The sequence below is a fragment of the Periophthalmus magnuspinnatus genome, chromosome 3, assembly GCF_009829125.3.
Source record: "Periophthalmus magnuspinnatus isolate fPerMag1 chromosome 3, fPerMag1.2.pri, whole genome shotgun sequence".
Lineage (NCBI taxonomy): Eukaryota > Metazoa > Chordata > Actinopteri > Gobiiformes > Gobiidae > Periophthalmus > Periophthalmus magnuspinnatus.
In genome coordinates this window covers 12,428,182-12,451,332 of record NC_047128.1, presented here as the reverse complement: position 1 = coordinate 12,451,332, position 23,151 = coordinate 12,428,182, and the positions used below count along the sequence as shown (strand labels likewise).

The following is a 23,151-nucleotide window of genomic DNA, read 5'->3' as shown; positions in this document are numbered from 1 at the left end:
GATGTCATGAAGTTGTAGTTTTCATGCTAACAGCTCCTTTTACCTTTTAGTTCAGTAGAGATTGGCATTTCCAGGGCTGAAATCATCTAAATGATTCTAGTGAAGGTGTATGGATTTTAAAAACACAGTGGAGCACTTCCTGTATTACCACATGACATCACAAGGTGGAAAAGAACTCCTGAATATGCAGGATTTGTGTGTTAAACATTTGTGAAGGTGTGAAATGAGAATGTTGTACTGTGAAAGATGGAAGATCACAAAGTCCCCCATCAGAAAACCATCACCTTTACACCCCTATTCAAGTGTTTCAAAATTATGTCTTCCTTATTACAATGATTTGCCATGGCAACGGTAGCAATAAGACCATTCAAACCAAAATATGATATCTTTTGGATGGGGAATGGTCCTCACAAAATTCTCCAAATCAGGAAGGAATCATTTGCCAGAAACCCAAAGCAGTACTTTACTTTTCCATTTTCCATCTTGTTTTTTTTGTTTTTTGTTTTTTTGTTACCTCCCTGACCCTAATGAACTGGGAATTAACATACATATTTACAAAAGTGAAAGGGTTAAAGCCGGAGTACTTGTTTTTGATCGGTGGGAGGGAAGTAGATATGTGGACTGTTACTTGTGGCTTTAGCTCGTCTTAGTTATCACAAACCCTTTGGCATATCGCTAGTACCTACACAGGTTTCACATGGAGAAGTGAAGTATGGTGGTCATCCCAAAGCCTTATACAGCGACTTCTTGGTTTTTTGGTAATTAAGCAAATATTTTAAAATAAGTTCTGTAAATGAATATATTTTGGGCATTTCCAAACTCATTTACTGTAACGTGTCTGGAGGAAGTGACAGATCTGAGGTTTTCACTTCACACTGGTTTTATTTGTGTTCCAAGTTCCGGGTCAGATCTGTGGAGAGGCAAACTTGCTCTGCCCTTTGTGTGGGGAGCAAAGGGAAGACGGACTCATAGCATTAAAAACAAATGTGAAACTTATAAAGCATATTAATATGTTGTTTTCAGAGAATATAGCTTTATAAAACAATAAAATGTAACATTGTGATCTAAATATATTATGTGTTGGCAGTACACCATAGAAGTAAAATAAATCATTTTAAAATCTATTTTTCAAATTTTATTGAAAAAAAAAAAATCTTGAATTGAAATTTTAGATTTGGTTTGCACCATTTTACTTGTGCTCTTTGCTCATCTTATTAGATGTTGAGGTAAAAGTCGTTTTTCACTACTATAACCCAACCTGTGACTCAGAAACTATGTTAAGAAGCTTAAAGTTACATATTTTCACTTTTCCCTGGAGCAGAATCGGCCTGTTTCATGAAGTGTTTGTGAGTTTAATCTTAATCTGAGTGTGGAGGGTCATGTCTACCAGCCTTTAGTGAAGGGTCTCGTATTGGGTCACAAACGTTTTTTTTTCCCCCCATATTGATTTGCTTATGAGTTTTGATTCAAAGTGTTTCCATTCTGAGCACAGGAAGTGTTTGATTATGCTTGAATACATAACTTCTTAATTATAGATACAAATTAACTTAATGCTTTCATTCTACAATTATTAGTTTCAGTTTTACTATATTTTGAATAGTGTGGGGTTGATTGTACTTTTGGGTTTTTGTGTCAGAGGCCTTAATTAGTTTCAGTATTATCGTTTATTGTCTGTATTTTTTTCAGTCATAAATCGCAGTGGATGAGTTATCGAGGTCTACCAACCTGTTGAATGAAAAGCAGACCTTGCATATTCATGTGAAATGTTGCATGTGCATGTTGTAAGTAGGTCTTGTAACAAATTGTTAAGCCCATGTTTTCTTGGTTTGAGAGCAGGGCCTGTGTGAAACATTGAAGGCCTCTATTATTCTAGTCTGTCTGTTCTGTCTTATAACACTCTTTCACCTCCTCTATTACTAGCCTTTGCAGCTATACAACACCATAACCTGCATATGGTTTCAGCAAGTTAAACATTTTTTCTTCTCTTAAAGGGGCCACTCACTGTTGGCATGTTGGACTCATTTTTATCAATTTTCTTTCCAGTTAGAGGTTGAATATTATTTTTATTTTGAACCAGGAAATTATAAAAAAAAAAAAAATTAATAGAAAAATATTGATTCTTGAAAATAATTCTGTCATACATTTCTGTTTTGTAGGTTTAATTTTAGAAGAATAATTATAGCCTTTAGTGCACGCTGGGGTATTTACATTTTCAATTATATTAGAGCCACACATTACTAATCTGTTCATCTTTGTCATTTGTTTATTCCATTAATTTCCAGATTCCTTTTTAATTTACTAAAATGTATTAAGTCCTGGTTAACCTTTGATGCGCTCTGCTTATGTTAAAAGTAGAGACACGGTACATGAGGATTGCGCAGTTTAACACGTTTTTATCATGATTACTATTATTGCTCCAGCCATAAATCTCTTGTATGCCTAAAACCAACTGATTAAAGCTGCACTATGTAACTTTACTAGCAGGGTTCTGCTACTAGCTTGTCTCCACAGAGATGTTATTGCTTTCCCTGAAGTGTTCCACACTATGTATCTTGCATTTATTCAGTTACAAGGGTTTAATGTTAATATTAAGCATGATGCCATACTGCGGAACATTCCAGGCAAAGCAGTAACATCTCCATGGAGACGAGAAGATCAGACCCTCCACCAGAAAAGTTCCATAGTGCACCTTTTCCTTTTCTGAATAATTTATTAAAATATTGTCATGTAACCTTTTCAAACCACAAAGTGATCTCTACACTTCTGATTGCAGTTATTCATATGTTGCACAGCTATTTTCCCTGATGCTTGTCCTTATGTTTAAATGTGTTGTGCCCGCCTTAACTTGTGCTGAGCTCATGTTGTCATGTATTGAGCGTCTATGGGGTTACTGTGTGTTAGCTTAGCTTTATATGGGGCAGTCTAATGGTGCCTCAACACTGCCAGTGTTTTCTACACGTGTGGCCCTTAACAATCATTGATTTGGTATGTTGTTTATTTGTACAGGGACAGTGTGCAGTAAACACTGACCAAAAGGAAAGATGCATTCTACCATGTTATAGCAGAAGATTTTCATTTGTAGGCTCTGGGCTGATGTAACAGTTTATGTATGTTTATGTAAAAGGAGATTGACATGTGACCATATTATGTGGGTTAAATATTTAATTACTTTCTCTATAATATAATATTGTGATTAGATTTGCAGTTTATTAACAACCGTTAGCATTTTCCAAACAATAGGCTATGCACTAAATGTTGCAAAAAAAATTTTCCTTCCCATATCATCTGGAAGTCCTGAAATCATTTTGCAACCCTCAGGTTGAGAATCACAGGCCTAGAGACCGATTAAAACCATATGAGTTTAAGGCTTACTTCATGGGTCCCTTGTGAGAGAAATTCTGTATTTGACTCATCTTTCAACTAGTGCCTCTGATGCCACCTGTCAGGAGCAGTGAGCTGCTGCCATACAGCACTCAGCTGCACCTTCTTGCTCTGAGGCGAGAGAGTTAGCCACTCAGCCACTGTGCACCAAAGATCTAATGAAAATGATGATATAAAAGAAAGTACCACTAGTTAATATTGAAAATCACATTCTATTTTATTATCATTGTGGTATCAGAATCAGTATCAAGTATCATGTCTATTCCTTTGTATTGATATTGTATTTGAAGTTTAGCATCGTGACAACACTAAAACCTAGTCTTGTTGTCTGAACTGCATTTCAGACATGTGCCGGGCCGGTTACAGGTCTGTTCCTGATGTTTGTTGAGTGACTCTTTGGAGGTGAATGTAGATGAACTGGTCCAGTCCTCCGCATGGGGCTAGAGTCTGGTTTGAAAAAGGCCAAGACTTAAACGTGTTCAGATGTAGACGTCTGCTCCTACACACTCACATGAGGAGGGGGTGTAAGCAGAGGACAATAGGACTTCAGTTTGACATAATTTACCACTTGCACTGTGTAACTTTTTGCTGAAATTATGTAAGTTTTTTGTAAAATGTCCACATTATAACATAATGATCCACCAGTCTGTATAGATTATAACTATAGAGCAGACTGAAGCACAATATATCTTCTTTAAAAGATGTGATGGTTGATGTACACATTCCACTTAAATACTACCGCGTGTGTGTACCGCGTGTGTGTACCGCGTGTGTGTACCGCGTGTGTGTACCGCGTGTGTGTACCGCGTGTGTGTACCGCGTGTGTGTACCGCGTGTGTGTACCGCGTGTGTGTACCGCGTGTGTGTACCGCGTGTGTGTACCGCGTGTGTGTACCGCGTGTTGCAGCTCAGGATAAACCAGCACTGTTCTTTTAAGCACAGTTATGTCAGGGTATTCTGCTTTTTGCAGAGGAAATTACGATGATTAAAATTGCAATGTGTAACTTTTTCCGGAGGAGGATATGCCACCTAATTGTCTCCATGGAGATGTTGTTGTTTTCTTTTGGAATGTTCCGTAGTATGGCATTAAACCTATCTATCTTGTATTTTTCAATGACAGTTTGTATTGCTCAATAAGCCTTGGGAAAATATGCATTATTTTTACTGTGTGGTCACCTCTCCACAGATCTGACCTGTATCTGAGTCTGGTCACACCACCTTTGTATTTCCATAAAGATGGCAGCTTAACGGCCTACTATGGAACATTTTAGGCAAAGCAATAGCGTCAGTAGTTTTACATAGCTTTCAACTTGTGTTGCGATACTAAAATTTCAAACTCAATTTCGATACTAAGGAACAGATTCCAGTACCAGAGTGTGATTTTCAACATTAAAATATAGTACTTTCCTTTTATATTCCCATGTGGCCTTGTATTTGTGTAATCCCTCAGTGGTCCAGGTAGGCTCCATGGGCGTATATACTAGTTTATATGGTCTTATACTTATTCTGATACAGCTCAAGATCATTCTAAAGCTATTCACCAAAGGTTGTGACTTTTTTCAGTATCGATACCTGCTCAGATGAGTAACTGGTTTTGAGTATCATATTTAGTTTTAATATCGATTAGTATCTGATTTTTAATGCTTTTGACAACACTTTTTTTTTTCAGCTCCAGAAAGATTGAAAACAGCAGTACTGGTGGTAGGTGTGGGAGAGATCCTTAGACCCGTTTAACCAGTTCAGAAGAATGGCCCTGCAGCAGAGTCTAAGGTTTCCTCTGTTTCAAATGAGAAACACGAGTCCAGCGCTCCTATGTGCTAATGTAGAGGGCTGTCCTGAATACACTGATGAGGAGGCAGGGTTGTCAAAAGTATCAAATCAGATACTAATCGATATTAAAGCCAGTATTGAAACTAGGTATCGACATTAAAAAGTCCCCTTCACAGGACAGAAATGAACCGTTACTGAATAGCTTTAGAATGATCTTGAGCTGTATGAGAACAAGTATAAAACCACATGTATTTATTTATTTATTTCTCTTTATTTATACAGGGGAACCCAATGACAGCACTTGGGCTCTCTTTTTCATGGGCACCCTATTTAAAATACAACACAAGCTAAAAAAAACAAACAGTCCATATAAAACAAGAGCAGGTGTGTGTGTATAAAGGTTTGTTACCAGATTATTAAATTGCAATTGTGTCACCGATTGTGTATCCAATTTAGCTTTTCCTTTGAGTGTGTTCCATTTTTGTGAAGCATCTTAAAGCCCTCTTTCAGCCCTCTTTCCCATCTGTTTTGTTGCGACTCAGCCTTATACAGTCATGTGAAACCTGAAATTAAATGTTCCTTATCAATGATTAACAAGCAGGTGAGGTATACTGGCAATTTTAGAAGTAGTCTCTTATACATTTCATACAGTGCTGTTCTCGTCTAACAGACAGTGATGGCTAACCCACTTTTTGTAGAGAATAGAGAATCCATCACCTGTAATAAAACATGAAATAGTGGATCCAACGGTTTCAAAACAGAGGCCAAAGTCTGCATGTACACCACATCCCTATAATCCAGTACGGAGAGGAAGGTTGCACCATTTCTTTTCTGTTACATAGACTACTATACGCCCATGGACCACTATGGAACCTACTTGGACAACTGAGACATTACACAGATATAAGGCAACATGGGAATATAAAAGAAAGCACTACCACTTAATGTTGAAAATCATGTTCTATTGTCTAAATGTTTGCTATAATTGAGGCATCGGAATCAGTATTGAGTTCCTTAATATCAAAGTCGATTTTGTAATTTTAGTTTCGAGCTGACGCCATTAGGAGGAAAAGACTCAGAATGTATGGCATATTGTTTGGGCTAGGCTTGAACTATTTTTGGAACATTTTACTATTTTAAATGTATTCCATGTAACTTTGATTTCTCTTCTCACTCTGAGCTGATTCTTCGATCAGTCAGCTTAAAGTATTAAACCTGAAGTTCTACCGTTTCTCAAGCACTTTTAACACATGTGACACACAGGAAGCTGCAGGTTAAAGGAGGAGGAGAGAATAGGAGAAATGGGAGGAGGGGGATGGGAGGAGGAGGAGGACAGGTGGAAGCGAGGAGGATGAGGAGGACTGGTGACGGAGAGGAGGACAGGTGAAGGACAGTAGGAGGTGGGGAGGAGGAAGAGGCGGGGAGGAGAAGAAGAGCAGGAGAAGGGAGGGGGAGGAGGCCAGGGAGGAGGCCAGGGAGGAGGCCAGGGAGGAGGCCAGGGAGGAGGCCAGGGAGGAGGCCAGGGAGGAGGCCAGGGAGGAGGACAGGGAGGAGGCCAGAGCAGAGGACAGGTGGAAGGCCCTTCATTTGGGAGATGGTTTGTGAAGACGAGGATTGAGTTTCTCTTTTGTCACAACAGAAAGCGTGAAGTTTGAAAGAGCTTTTGTATACAGAGGCATGGAAAGAGAGGAGACAGGGTGAAAAAGGGAGAGAGGGAGAGACGGACCGAAAGTGAGGGGGTAGGCCTAATCAAAGAAAGTAGACTGTTGTAGAAAGTAGACGGTTGTAGTAATTACAAAATTCTGTTGTAATTTATCAGTGCTTGAGTGCTTGTCTAGCTATTGTGTCTGACTCTGTGGTGGTAAAGTACAACTGTAGCCACAGCTGAGTCAGAGTATAAAATGAATGAATGATGCAATGTAAAGTGCTTTTGAGATCCAATGCACTGTTATTATAATTTGAAGATTGGAGGTTCGATCAAAGCTCTGGTCCCCTCCCCTCACCTGGCCTTTGTTCAGACTCACCTGTGCTCTCTGGTCGTCTTCTGTCTGGCCAAACCTGGAACACTGTCAGACTGCAGTATTGTAAATAGCTGCTAGTGGTAACATGTGAGAATACAGGGCCAGAATGTAATTACAGACTGGAACTTAAAAAAGGTCTTTTCATAGTTTATTTTCAGCTGGACGCTTTGGTCCCAGAGTCGCATGTAATTGTGTATTCACTGTTGTCTTTGAATCATTTGTCCAGAAAAATCTTGTTGTTTGTGTGAATGGAGCACAAACAGAGTTTGAACTGGAGGAGGATTGTAGTCTGTCTCAAAGAGTTTGTTGTCTCTCTCAGCCCACTCTCTCTCTGTCTCTTTCTGTCTCTCTCTCTCTCTCTCTCTCTCTCTCTCTCTCTCTCTCTCTCTCTCTCTCTCTCTCTCTCTCTCTCTCTCTCTCTCTCTCTCTCTCTCTCTCTCTCTCTCTCTCTCTCTCTCTCTCTCTCTCTCTCTCTCTCTCTCTCTCTCTCTCTCTCTCTCTCTCTCTCTCTCTCTCTCTCTCTCTCTCTCTCTCTCTCTCTCTCTCTCTCTCTCTCTCTCTCTCTCTCTCTCTCTCTCTCTCTCTCTCTCTCTCTCTCTCTCTCTCTCTCTCTCTCTCTCTCTCTCTCTCTCTCCCTCCTCTGAGAACACATCATCACTCTGCTCTCCCCTCTTCTGTCATCCCTCTGTCTCTCCTCTTTACACTCTCTCCCTCTCTCTCTCCTTTGAGAACACAGCATCACTCTCCTCTTTCTCTCTACTTTCCTGCTCTCATCTCTCTCCTCTGAGAACACAGCATCTCTCTCTCGCTCTCATCCCTCTCTTACCTCTCTTTTCCCCCTCATCAGTCTCCTCTCTTCAACTTTCCTCAGAGAAGAACACTACATCTCTCTTCCCTGTCTTCTTTCTGTCTATTCTTTCTCTCCCTCTCTTCAGCTCTCTTGTGTAAAAGACCATCTCTGATCCCTGTGTGTCACTGTCAGCTGAGGTCATCTGAGGTCACCATGTTGAGAGTTGTGAGTGTACAGGATTTGACCGACCTCTCACGCTATGTAAATACTTAAGTACAGTTGGCATTAGTATTTAGTACTGTATGTGTAAGGCATGGTTTGACCTCTGTAGGTCATTTGGAGCAGGATATTGTTGCTGTGAGGGGAGCGGGTTTGCCCACTGTTCTGTCAGTTGCATACATTAGACTTTAGGTGACACTGGGAACTGCCACACTTTCACATTGAACTTGAAAGATGTGCAGGGAGTTTGCGGAGACGCCTGGGGTTCAGAGAGGACTTTAACCATCAATTGTCTATAATACTGATACTGGGACTTTCAGCTTTTTCGTGGGATCTGAATCTTTTGGATCTGTTCATTTCAAAGGGCCGTTCTAAAGACTTGCTCTTTTTATATTGATTTTAGTGTTGTCAAATTATTCAAAAGAATGAATCAGATTAACCACACTTTTGAAATCTGATTTGTCATGATTCATTGAACTGCGTACTGATTTTAAAGTTGTAATTTATTTAAACATTCTCATTTGAAGTATTTTTGAACATTGTTAAAGAAACTTATCTCATTTAATTATTCCACAAAGCTAAAAACATTATTTTAAAGTCCAACTGGCTATAATTTAAACAACAGGTTTAGTGGGGTTAAAGGCTAAAGGTAAGTGGTGACAGTTTAAGCTCTTACGATAGACCCGGCGGCTTCCAGTGTTTTGTGGCAGTTTGGTGAAATATTTGTCCCATTTTTAATTGTTTGAGCGCTCACATGTGACCATTAGTTCTGTTTGTCTGCGTGTGTCTGCGTGTGTCTGCGTGTGTCTGCGTGTGTCTGCGTGTGTCTGCGTGTGTCTGCGTGTCTCTGCGTGTCTCTGCGTGTGTCTGCGTGTCTCTGCGTGTCTCTGCGTGTCTGTAAACTTCCAGCCCATCTTACATGTGCAATTGGTGAAAACAAACCGTGTGATTAATTTTGTGTTAGTTTTGATTAATCTCCTGTTAGCGTGCACTAAATTTGTCAAATTGTCAAATTTGTTCAATGTAAATCATTGTAAAAATGAGGCCTGTTATGATAATCACTTAGTCAGTTTATTCAACATTTGAAAGATGGAACTATATATTTTTGAGGTCAGTATTTATGCACGTCAGGATCTTTTTCTTTGGGCTTTTTTGATTAATTTTGGGTTTGATGATGAGATTGAAGACATAAAAGGTTGAATTACTAATTTCTCTGACTCATTACAGATGCAAACTAACGACTAAAGTGTTTCATTCTGTTGTTTGTTTATTGCAGCTCATGATTTTTAACAGTATTGTAGATTTAGAATAGTTTATGTGGTTTAAATCTGCTCTTGGGTTTTTGTGCCAGTGGCATAAATTAGCTTCAGTATTATCGCTTATTGCCTATATTTACTTCCATATATCGTGCTTCAAAATATATTGTCGTGACAGGGCTAGAAAAAAAAAGCAGGCTGTTGTTATGGTGACGTGGCCACAGATTTAGATCAGCAAGGTAGGGGCTGTTGTTATGGTGATTTGCCCACAGCTCTACATCAGCAGGATGAGGGTGGTTATGTCGGTTATGGCGACATGTCCACAGCTCTAGATCAACAGGGTGAGGGCTGTTGCTATGGTGACAGCTGTTGTTATGGTGACGTTTGGAGCAGTGTTTACCAGGTGGATGCTGGTCACAGTGTGTCGTCTGAGCTCATTAAGCTTTCATAGAGTGTCTGTTTCAGGTGTGTCAGGTCATGGAGCTGTGTGAGGGTGACACGTTTAGTCCAGGCTGTTTCTCTGTACTTCAGTGTTCAAGGAAAACAATGAAACTGGTGATTTGTTGCACCAGATTTCATAGTTGGGGTTTGACTTAAAATAGTTTCTGTTGTGAACCCCAAGTCTAATTTTTAAAATCTTTAGCTATTGATACTTTGCAGCTGATATCTTCAACATTCCCTATGGGTGTGATACTACCTGGAAGCATTGCTCTGTCTGTAGCTGTTAATCAAGTTAGAATTTAATTGTGTTATACAGGTCCCTCTCAAATGACATTACAATCACACGCTAGTTGGCATTAGCCAACTGTGTTTCAGTTAGTCGCTCTCACCTTTTGTTGAAAATCAGCCTCCTAAGTGGTTCCATGTATGCTCGTATTGATCATGTTGTTTAAATCCATTTTGTATTTTGTAAACATATCAGGTTGTGTTTGCTAATGTGTGCATTGTGTTACCATGGTAACAGCTTATCATTCTGTCATAGACATACATGCACTCCTCACCAGTGTGGTGAAATATGAAATATTTCTTTTCTTGTGCTGCATAGTCCGCACATTTGAATCAGATCTAAAATAACATGTTGAGGAGTTGCAGTAGTAAATGTAACATGACTGATACAGTTGGTAATTGCAAACCTATTGCCGAGTGCCTAGTGATGAGAGCCAGCGCAGATAATAGTCACTCTCTGTATCACATTCACAGTAAACCAGCCTGCAGCTGCGAAACTCTGTGGTCTGTGTCGTCATAGAGACCCACTTTGTGCCTGGTACAACTGGACAGAAGAATCAGAGCTGTACTTCATTTTACTAGGGCAGAATCTTATGTATTTATTCTTTCAATAGTTTTAATGGGTTAGTTAAGAGTAGTATATCCACCAATGCATTGGAAATGCTTTACTCACAAGACAAGGTCATTTTTACAATTGTTCTAATGAATTGATGCTGTTTTATTCCAAACTGAAGTTGCACTCAAGCAGATGTTGTACTTTGCCCAATATACTAAATAGCTGTGTACATCACACCAAATGAACTTTTCGTTTTAAAGGGGAACTAAACACTAAATCAGTTTTAAAAAAAATATATATGTATATGATCTTTTAAAACCATTATCTACTGCTTCGAGTCATTTTTTTGTCAACTTTAGTGCAATCGAGGTCAATCTGCAGCTTTCTGGTTAAAAATGCATAATCTTGTCAGTGGCCTCTGCAATGTTCAAGTACTACATGACATCACACAGGACTGCCCTGATTTCATCCAGGTGTTTCTGATTACAAACACATGGCTGCAGGGGCAGAGTTTGAAGTGTCAATACCTGTTAGACCAATCACACTGTTCTTTATACCTCCAGATCCCGCCTCTCCTCCCCCTCACTCTTCCCTTTAGTCCTCCAGGTACTGCTCAGCTTAGCAGCGCTGTTGGAAATGTGGTTGTGTGCGGACTTTGGGTGTTTAGTTGCACTTTAAAGTTTCACTATTGCACTTTTCTGGTGGTGGGTGGGACTTTGTACCACCGCTTTTCTCCATTGCGGTAATGACATACTGTGGAATATCCCAGAAAAAGCTAAAACATCTTTACAGAGACAAACAGACCCTCCACCACAAATGTTCCATAGTGTACCTTTAAAGTAATGATAATGTAGATAAGTAAAGTACAGTACAAGTAGTAGATATAATGTTTGAGTGAAAATGAAAGGTATTACACAGGTACTTTGTTGACATCAGAACTGTCTGTCAAAGCCAGACATACTTTTGATTCCTGTTCTATTGTCGTATTTATTTTAAACGCTGGTTTGTGGTTTGTTTGTTTGGTTTCTGATTACTGCTTTCAGAGACGCAGATGTTGTAATTGTTGTGTTGACTCAGACCTGGTTACTATGACAACTGTTTGAGGCTTAAACAGGGCAGTAAACTAGTGATTATAAAATGTCATGTAATCTTATGAAGTAGATTCTGTGCAATTAATCAGATTTAAAGGCTCAATATGTAACTTTTCGAGTGTGAATCCACTACATGCTTGCCTCCATGGATATGTTGCTTTCACTATAGCATTCAACTGAAAAATATTGCTTACCTAGATGATGTCCGCAGATTATTAGGCCTGGTGGCAGCAACTGCTTGTCTCCATGGAGATAAATTAGTTTACAGGCTTTTTGTTTTTGTTTTAGCATAATTCACACCTCTCTAGGCCATGTTACAGGGTAGATCTGTGGAGAGTAAGAATGTGAGTGGGTTTGGGTTCAAGGAATTTTTGTTTATGAAATTAATGAAATAAAGGGTTAATGCCATACTGTGGACTATTCCAGGCAGCACAATAACATCAGTAATGGACTACGCATGGCACAATATTGAAATTTGGTGTCACGACTATCATGGGTAAAATAATTGCGATTAACATTTATATCTGTATAGTGGCTGGGATGAGAATCAGCTCCTGCAAATCCCAGGTCATGGTTCTTGACCGAAAAAAGGTGGTTTGCCCTCTCCGGGTGGGTGGTGAGTCTCTGCCCCAAGTGGAGGAGTTCAAGTATCTAGGGGTCTTGTTCCCGAGTGAGGGAAGGATGGAGCGTGAGATTGACAGGCGGATTGGTGCAGCTTCTGCAGTGATGTGGTCATTGTATCGGTCTGCTGAGCCGAAAGGCAAAGCTCTCGATTTACCGGTCAATCTACGTTCCTTCCCTCACCTCTGGTCATGAGCTCTGGGTAATGACCGAAAGGACGAGATCGCGGATACAAGTGGCCGAAATGAGTTTCCTCCGCAGGGTGGCTGGGCGCTCCCTTAGAGATTGGGTGAGGAGCTCAGTCACACGGGAGGAGCTCGGAGTAGAGCTGCTGCTCCTACACATCGAGAGGAGCCAGCTGAGGTGGCTTGGGCATCTGTTCAGGATGCCTCCTGGACGCCTCCTTAGGGAGGTGTTTTGGGCATGTCCCACCGGCAGGAGACACTGGGGAAGACCCAGGACACGGTGGAGGGACTATGTCTCTCGGCTGGCCTGGGAACGCCTTGGGGTCCCACCGGAGGAGCTGGATGACGTGTCTGGGATGAGGGAAGTCTGGGAGTCCCTGCTTAGACTGCTGCCCCCGCGATCCTGCCCTGGATAATGATGAGAAAATGGATGGATGGAACAATTATATTATGATAATGATTAAAGCTGCTGCTGTTTAAATATGTTGTACATATGAATAATTATAATTTAAATGTTATGGACTGGTTCCATGTTTAAACAGCTGTCATAGTATTGTACTAGAGAAGCCGGTTTGTTCTGCACATTCTAGTGACATAATGGCGATTATCTTTGTTTACGATTCTCACGGTTATATAAAATGTCCCACCAACGATTATTGTGGACAATATTCTGGTTTATTGTCCCATCCCTATAATGGACCTCACACAAAAGTTAGGTAAGGTTAGTAAAGTTAAGGTACTCTTTATTGCCCCCATTTGACCCATCCTTCACTGTCACAGGGGCAACCTGTAAGGAGCAGTGTATCAGGTGGGGACTCATCTCCAATCTCATCTCCAAAAGTTAGTCTTGGTCATAGTGCAACTTTAACATTTAAACATCAACGCCTGCTACTAATATTTTCTCCCATCCTTGTCCAAAGGTGGAATTATAAAATTGCATCACTCAACAAAATATTGTCACATATAGCTATTTCAGTGTTAAGGTCATATAGATTTTTGTTTTGGTTCAATAGTATTTTTCTGGGCCACTGTTCACATGCTGGTTAGCCCACATCGCCACCCCACTGTTTCACTGTGACGGAACTTAAATCCACTCATTGATTTATAAACTGAGCCACCAGTGACCAGGTCAGAACCAGCTGTGTGACCCGGTTTAGACCAGAACTGGGTCAAAACCTGGGTCTAACTTACTAATACTGCTGCGCCATGTTCTGTTATAATTATAGGTCAGTGGGACACATTCAAATGAGATGTTTATGTGGTAGAGGAGAGCTGGGGAGTAAATGAGCTAGAAGAGTTGGTTGTTTTAATAATACTGAAAATTACAATAAAAAAAATCATGAAGAGCAGCAATATCCTATCTTACACAAAAACAACTTGTGAGCTTTAAGCCATGTTATAATGCTGTTACCTCCTGAAGTAACCTGGAGTTGTCTTTTCATTCACACATTTGGAGTTGTAGATAGCCTTATAATGCAGCGTTACTCAAAGCTTAAAATGCTCCATTCCACCTTGTGATTACAAGTAGTGGTAGTTTTCAAGTTAACTGCTACCTTCGGCAATTCCAGGGCTGAAATTATCCAAATTGTCCGAGGGCGTATACTAGTCTTGTGGTTTTATACTTGTTCTGATACAGCACAAGATCTTTCTCAAGCTATTCAGGAAAGGTTCATTTCTGTCCTGTGAATGTGACTTTTTTAGTATTGAGACCTGCTCAAATGAGTACGTAGTATCAATACTAATTTAAGAATTGATTAGTATCTGATTTTCAATACATAAATTGTAGTTTTTGCTTAATCTTTTGAGCTTGTGGTCTCGAGTGCAGTTTGGGTCAGATACCAGATTATAGAGATGCTGTTTTGAGCTTTTGCAAACGCTGCACAAAAATGTTTTTAGTCCCCCATGTTTTTTCATTGACTACAGGCCTAGTGTGAAGCCATATATTTATGCACCATCATCACTTCAGCAGTAACCTATATAAACAGCCCATGTGCTGGTGGGTCTAGTGTCTGAGTGTGGAGCTGACCCAGGCTTTACAGTCGCAGTAACCCAGATCGAGGAGCTCAAAGTGGGGCATGCGTGTGGGAGCGCTGGGCTGTGGCTGGAGGGCACCACCAGCCAATACCCACTCTGCACATGTGATGAAAAAACAATGGATTTATCGGGTACAGGAACAGATTTAGTCCTGGTCTCGTCCTGGTCTCGTCCTGGTCTCGTCCTGGTCTCGTCCTGGTCTCGTCCTGGCCTAGTCCTGGCCTCGTCCTGGCCTAGTCCTGGCCTCGTCCTGGCCTAGTCCTGGCCTCGTCCTGGCCTAGTCCTGGCCTAGTCCTGGCCTAGTCCTGGCCTAGTCCTGGCCTAGTCCTGGCCTAGTCCTGGCCTAGTCCTGGCCTAGTCCTGGCCTAGTCCTGGCCTAGTCCTGGCCTAGTCCTGGCCTAGTCCTGGCCTAGTTCTGGCCTAGTTCTTTGGAGGGAGACCGGGATGAAGTGACTTAGACGGGGCTTAACTAGAAAACAAATCTTAAACTGACTCTACGAGGACTGAACCGGGATTACGCCGGGACTAAACCAGGACTAAATTATGAACTATAAGCAGAATCCTCTCCCCATTTTTTAAATTTTTTTTTATCTTATTTTGTCTCTATAAAAATGATACAAATGTTAAAAGTTAAAACAGGAAGGACATGGGATAGATGGCGCTAGCATGTGATGCTATCTCTCAGAAGTGAAAGACAAATTACCTTATTAGGACTTCCACTTATCTCACGCTTCATCGTGGTTTTATCAGTCATCATTCGATAAGAGTTATTTTTAGTCTTCCTAAGTCAATACAACACAACATGTGGAAAGCAGCAGTGGTGTAGCTGTTTGCCTCTGAACTGAAGTATTGCAGGTTCACTTCCCATTCAAGTACACCCCATTTTTTGTGTTTGCGTTGTTACTTTCACATGGGCTTTTGTCTCCACGGGGATGCTTTTGTTGACCTTGGATTTATTCAATTATATGTTTATTGCTTCAGCAGTGAATGTAACCTTTTTACACTAAAATTGTCTTGAATAAAAGCTTGTTTTTATTATTTATTGCATTTAGAAACTTATGGAATAAATGCATCCTTACTGTGAGTGGGTTTGCATCTCCACAAAGCTGACTCTTATTTAGCATGTCTAGGGATGTCAAGATTATTTAGGGAATCGATAATTGTGATTATTTGACTCATAATATAATGGCAAGAACTAAAAGTTTGTATCTGCATTTCAGAAGTTTATGTAAATGTTAAGAGCTTTCTATCTAATGGTATGTCTCATTAAAGAAAAGATATGGAGGCTGCACTTATGGTTTTAGAAAAATGTGTTACAGTCACAACTGACCCTGTGTGTGCCTTAACCTGCAGATAGACACAAGTGTGTCTCATTGCCAGTATATGGACAGGCCTCATGTGAAAGCTCAGAACCTCCAGAATTGACTCACTGAGCTGCAGAGGCTGCACTAGCACTAGTTCATGATGGGCTGCAGGTGCTGGCATTTGCATAGTGACCATTCAGATCATAGAATGTCCTAGTAGGTTTAAACCAACTGGATTTCATCTTGCAACCCAAATGAGAGACTCGTGGGGCTCATTCTGCTTTCAGATTGGATAATTGTCTGGAACCAAAACACCAAATTATTACATGATTTGTATGACTTCCAATGTTTTTATAATTGATAATAAATCAGTATTACAATTGTTTTCAGTAAAAGCTATATTTGATTTGAACATGTTTACCTCATATTTGGGGCACGAATGGATCTAGGTTCAAGGAGTCTATTAAGTATTGAAAAGACTCCTTGAACCTAGTTCATGAAATTTTAAATCTAAACCTAACATTTAATATTGCAACATCTTTACCTGTGTCTGGATAGGTTTTCATGGATTGATCTAATTCCTACTTTCTAAAAATTAAAATTTCCTTTAACCCACATCTTGTGCTGTGCAGATCTATTGTCCACACTGGTTTCCTCTAATCCCAATGTAAACATGATCATCTGGATTATGGCCCAGATCTGAGTAAATCTTTCAGTGATCTCTTCTGTCTCTATCTATCTCTTCCCTTGGTGTCTTATAGACAACGCTACAGTTATTCACACCAAATCTTCAGTATTAAAATCTAGGGGCTTAATCAGGACTAACCCATTTCTACAAGAAACCAATAAACTCAGACTAGACCAAGACTCTAGATCAAGCCCCGGGGACGCCTAGCCCCGGGGACGCCTAGCCCCGGGGACGCCTAGCCCCGGGGACGCCTAGCCCCGGGGACGCCTAGCCCCGGGGACGCCTAGCCCCGGGGACGCCTAGCCCCGGGGACGCCTAGCCCCGGGGACGCCTAGCCCCGAACTAAACTGGGACTAAATAGGGACTAAACCAAAACTCTTTTCAGATTGGTTCAAAAGGGTTTACTATTCTGCTGTGATTTTTAAAATGATGTGTATCGCAATACTTTCTCTAACATGATCACACTTCAGTTTGGTTATAGTTGTATAGTAATCCAAATAATCCAAATAAAATCACAATTTCAATAAACTCAGTTACCAAATTATCAAGACTGCAGTTTTTGCGGTACTATCATTTCCCCCACAAGCCACAATATATCCTGTCTTATTCTGCATAAAAACTGCCAACCGTGTACTTTAGATCTGTACAAACATGAAATGTTCTGAAATGTGATTCTTGTATTAGTTTGACTTAAACTGAAACTTGAACTGAGAGTTTTTTTTGTCAACAAGTGTTTGAACTTTGACCAGAACCCTATTATGAAAACATAAATCACGAATCCAATTGTGATTGTATGGCTTGTCTGAAAAATTGCACTTGGATATTTTTCCCCCAAATCATTCCCCTTGTAATAGTATACTACATGTATACTTTTACTACATGTTTAGACTCATGCCCTCCTCTCTTATGTGTATGTATATTTGTGTTTCAGATCAGAGCCATGGGGAAGGGCTGCCTCACTGCCACCAAGTACTTCCTGTTCCTGTTCAACCTCATCTTCTTTGTGAGTAATTTGCCAACAGATAAGAAGCACACTGAGACGCAACCACTTTAGATTCTCCAAATTAAAAGTTTAAAGGTCCTATATTACTGACTCTTGTGAGCTTTAAGCCCTGTTATAATGTTATTACGTCCTCAAAAACATACCTGGAGTTGTATTTTGTTTCATTCACGCATGTTTGAGTAACCCTTTATTATTAGTCTGTCTACATCTCCAAAGCTCAAAATGCTCTGTTCCACCTTGTGATGTCAGATACCTTTTTACCTTTAGTTCAGTAGAGGTTAGCAATTCCAGGGCTGAAATCATCCAAATGATTCTAGTGAAGGTGTATGGAGATTAAAAACACAGTGGAGAGCTTCCTGTATTACCACATAACATCACAAGGTGGAACAGAGTGTTTCCCATTTGAGAGAAGAACTCATCCTAAATATGCAGGGTTTGTGTGTTGAAGATGTGTGAATGAAATAAAACACAACTCCAGATATGTTTGTGATGAGAAAACAACATTAGAACATAGATCAGAATATAGCATAATATGGGGCCTTTAAGTTCTGAGAATGTTGCACTTTTTTCCATGTCATGTTCTGACACAGTTTTGATAATATATATATTTTTTTTACATATTTACCTCCAAGTATTTTTCTTATTTTTTGCGTGCACACTTTACTTCAGAGCCGTTTTCGACGAGTTACTTCTTCCTTATTAAATCTATCACAGGGTTTCTCTTATCTTGTGACAAACGTGTATTTTTAAGCATTTTTAATCTTGTCTAAAGTAATAGTTTAGACCTTTTATGAACAGGTTCTGAAATGAATGTGATTCTTGTTAGACCTTTCACAATAACATATTTTGAAGTTCGATATATATCACAGAAGTAGATATAAACAATAAACGATAATACTGAAACTATTTTGCCACTGATGCAAGAACCCAAGAGCAGATTTAAACCACAGAAACTATTCTAAATCTACAGTATTGTTAAAAAAAATCATGAGCTGCAATAAAAAAAACAACAGAATGAAACACTTTAGTACTTAGTTTGTATCAGTAAGAAGTCATAGTAACTTTTTATTGCATCTTTTGGCTTACCATATAGCCAAAAGATTTCCCGGCAATGCAAAGAAAATGTGCACATGATAATTACTGACCCTGAAAAAATATCATTCAGTATATCACAATTGGAACTATAAGTGGATGTAGTGATTATGTTGACAGGCCTGATTCTTGTACTAGTTTTGCAGTTCATTTTGATTCTCTCAAATGTTTTTGGGTGTCAACATTGGTTAATGGTTAATCAATATTTGTGATTGTTCAGGTCACAGCGTAAGTTAAACTAATACACAGTAGTCATGGTGGCCATCTTTAATTGGGTCATTTCAGTTTAGTCTAATCCAAAAAAGAAGCTAAATATAATGTGATTTTATATTTGGCTGATAAAATGAAGCTAATGTGACATATTTAGATTACATAGAGCCGGTCACAGACTAGAGGAATAGCCATCTGTTGAATTAAAGGGGAAAAAATCTAATCATTTTTCATCTTACGATAATTGTAACACTATAATGTGACTGTAAAATACATCCCAAGTCTCTTGCTGTGTTTGTCTGCAAAGGCCCAAGGAGCTGTGCACATTTCTCTTGTTTCCTTGGTCCATAGCATTTTTCTTAAAGCCGAGTGTTTACTGAGAGCATTAATCTGCAGAGGATGAACCACACTGGCCTACTTCACACTTGTGTTAAAGAAATGAAATCAGATCAGCTTAAGACCACTGCCCCCCGTTCAGACAGACAGGGCATCTGACTGGGTCCTCATCACTGTCTATAGAAGAGCGGAAATGTTACTTATACCAGTTCTAGACAGCAGAAGTAACATCCTATAGTCTAACCTTTGTGATTTAAATGGCATACAGTTATTTAGAATCAAAAGGGTTTGATATATGAACCACATGTTTTTTCAGAACATGTTTGTAGAGAATACAACTACAGAGTTAGCTGCTTTTACATTAAATCACATTAAATGTTTTGTTTGTAGATACACACGTGGACAAAATTGTTGGTTAATGAAAGAAAAACTCACAATGGCCTGGACAAAACAGGCCTGGACAAAAATGATGGTACCCTTAACTTAATATTTTGTTGCACAATCTTTTGAGGCAATCACTGCAATCAAACGATTCCTGTAACTGTCAATGCGACTTCTGGTATTTTGCAGGTATTTTGGTCCACTCCTCATGAGCAAACTGCTCCAGTTGTCTCAGGTTTGAAGGGTGCCTTTTCCAGATGGCATGTTTCAGCTCCTTCCAAAGATGCTCAATAGGATATAGGTCAGGGCTCATAGAAGGCCACTTTAGAATAGTCCAATGTTTTCCTCTTAGCCATTCTTGGGTGTTTTTAGCCGTGTGTTTTGGGTCATTGTCCTGTTGCAAGACCCATGACCTGCGACTGAGACCAAGATTTCTGACACTGACCAGCACATTTCTCTCTAGAATCCCTTGATAGTCTTGAGATTTCATTGTACCCTGCACAGATTCAAGACACTCTGTGCCAGATGCAGCAAAGCAGCCCCAGAACATAACAGAGCCCCCTCCATGTTTCACAGTAGGGACAGTGTTCTTTTCTTGATATGCTTCATTTTTCCGTCTGTGAACATAGAGCTGATGTGCCTTGGCAAAAAGTTCCATTTTTGTCTCATCTGTCCATAGGACATTCTCCCGGAAGCTTTGTGGCTTGTCAACATGTAGTTTGGCAAATTCCAATCTGGCTTTTTTATTATTTGTTTTCAACAATGGTGTCCTCCTTGGTCGTCTCCCATTAAGTCCACTTTGGCTCAAATATCGACAGAGGGTGCGATCTGACACTGATGTTCCTTGAGCTTGAAGTTTACCTGTAATCTCTTTAGACGTTTTCCTAGGCTCTTTTGTTACCATTGTTACCATTATCCGTCTCTTTGATTTGTCATCAATTTTCCTCCTGCGGCCACGTCCAGTGAGGTTGGCTACAGTCCCATGGATCTTAAATTTATGAATAATATGTGCAACTGTAGTCACAGGATCATCAAGCTGCTTGGAGATGGCCTTTACCTTTAACATGCTTGTCTATAATTTTCTTTCTAATCTCCTGAGACAACTCTTTTCTTTGCTTCCTCTGGTCCATGTTGAGTGTGGTACACTCCATGTCACCAAACAGCACAGTGACGACCTGTAGCCTTATATATTGGCCCACTGACTGCTTACAAGATTGAAGACATCTGTGATGCTAATTAGTGGGCACACCTTGGATTAACATGTCCCTTTGGTCGCATTATTTTCAGTCTTTTCTAGGGGTACCATCATTTTTGTCCAGGTCTGTTTCATGAGTTTATTTTTTTTAAGTAATTCTGTTAAAGCATGGTTGAAAAGCAATATCTGACTTTCATTGGTTAAATTTCATAGAATTTTTGTTTATTATTTTTTATTTATTGTCAGATTCAAGTTATTTCTGTGACCATTGTGAGTTTTTCTTTCATTAACCGAAGGGTACCAACAATTTTGTGCACGTGTGTTAAAACTATTTGTAATGTAATTTACACTAGATCGTGATATTTGCAGTAGTAAGTACAAGATAGTAGTAGTAGATAGTAGGTGGTGGATATCTGTTAACTGGACAACTGAAGACACGGCTTGGATGAGCAGCGGAACGTCTTCACTCCTACAACTTTTTGTCCAGTTGACAGATTTAACTTCGGCATTTACTTTGGATCAGACCTGGATGACTGCGGGATTACACAGACATAGTAGGTAGTGGTAGTAGTAGTTATTATTGATGGTACAAGTAAAAAGTAGTAGAAATCTGATTAATTGCTGTTGATATATTTTATTTTGATTATTTCAGTACATTTCGTTTACATTTTTGTTTTGTTTACGTCACATCCAAACATCATTAAATACAAGCATACATAGCCCTAAAGGAGAAGACTGAAGCAGTGGTTTATGAGCTCTTACCCCTCATACAGTGTCATTTACAGCTGCCAGACTTTTAAGTTTGTTGTTCACATATGGAACATTTTATCATGCATCCGTCCATCCATCTATTTTCTTCCTCCAGGAAGCATCCGGAGCCAAAGCCCGAGCCACCTCACAATTTACTATTTACAAATGACATAATCTATTCACTCCTTACTCTTACTCATTACTTCACTCTTAAAATAACAGTTTTTTCTTTGTTTGTTGTTGTGATTCTTATTATCCATACCTAGGCCCGTGCACTCTCCTGCATGTTAATGCCTTTATATGGAACATGTGCTTATGCGTAACATCCAGGCACACAAACACCACACTACAAAGACAATTGAACCTCAGTACCTTATTTTACAGGTTACAGAATCATTATGTACCAGTATGCAATTATCCCTGTATGTTGCTGTGTGTATTATTTATCCAGACTCAGGGCACGCGTCAGGTCAGTACTTCTCATACATTTACCATTGACCCTTCTCTTTGCCCTGTGTTGCAGCTGCTGGGAGGAGTGATCCTGGGCTTCGGACTCTGGCTCCTGTTGGACAATCAGAGCTTCATTGTGGTCCTCAGTGAGTAGAACTTCAACAATATAACTTTTATAACACCAACTAGAATGGTCAAACATGTTTATTGTTGATGTGGGAATGTTGAGCTTTCAAAAAAAAACAAACATATGTTGTTACTTTGGCAGTGGAATGGATATATATTTATTTCTTCTTTTTGAGCACTACCTGGACCTCCTAAACAGATTCTAAAATTCAGAAGTGCGTATTTTTTTTATATTAAAGAAATAGTGAGTCATGCCAATATAAAGATTGTCCTAGAACAATTAGATCTGGCACATGTGTTTGTCACATGAAGACAAACAAATAATATTATGACCACACCCCCTGTCACACTGGAAGCCAGCCATCTTGGATTGAAAATTCTGAAATGTCGAGTCAATGTTTTTGCTGCCGTTGTATTTTAAGTATCTCCACCACAGTAAAAGTTTGAGTGTGAAAAATGACTTGATAGAAACCCCATAGCTGTACATGTTTGAGAGCTGTAGCCTGTACCACAGACAGGGTCAATCCATGTAAATAGGCTATGGTTTTAACGAATCCGGTAGTGTGTATGTGAATCTCTCCCCCTCTCTCCCCCTCCTTCCCTCTCCTCTCTCGATCCCTCTATCTTTCTTTCTCTCCCTCCCTCTCACCCACCTTTCTTCACCTGTCTTCCCCTCCATCTCTCCTCTCTCCGTCCCTCTCTTTCTCTCTTCTCCCTCTTCTTCTTGGTCCTTCTCCCTTGCTCTCTCCCTCTTTCTGTCACTCTCCTGCCTCTCCCTCTCTCCCTCACTCTTTCACATAAGACCCAGTGTATTTGGTTGTGAACCACAGGCCTCAGTGCTGTGCCTCTGTGTTGCAGGTGTCTCCTCTCTCACACACAGTCCACTGTCTAACTCCAGCACACCCCCACCCTCCTCACTCTGTCTTTACACAGATTTTGGCATCGGTACTTCATTCATAATTCATA

At 40.0% G+C, this 23,151-nt stretch overlaps 1 protein-coding gene across 1 annotated transcript in view; it reads left to right on the top strand.

Annotated features, from left to right (window-relative positions):
- LOC117389075 (CD82 antigen-like) overlaps positions 1 to 23,151 on the top strand; it is a 43,225-nt gene that overhangs the window by 4,246 nt on the left and 15,828 nt on the right. The window contains exons 2-3 of the mRNA XM_033986652.2: positions 17,574 to 17,645; positions 22,133 to 22,205. Coding sequence (XP_033842543.1) covers positions 17,583 to 17,645; positions 22,133 to 22,205 — 136 coding nt within the window. The 5' untranslated portion in view covers positions 17,574 to 17,582. The remainder of the gene's footprint in view (positions 1 to 17,573; positions 17,646 to 22,132; positions 22,206 to 23,151) is intronic.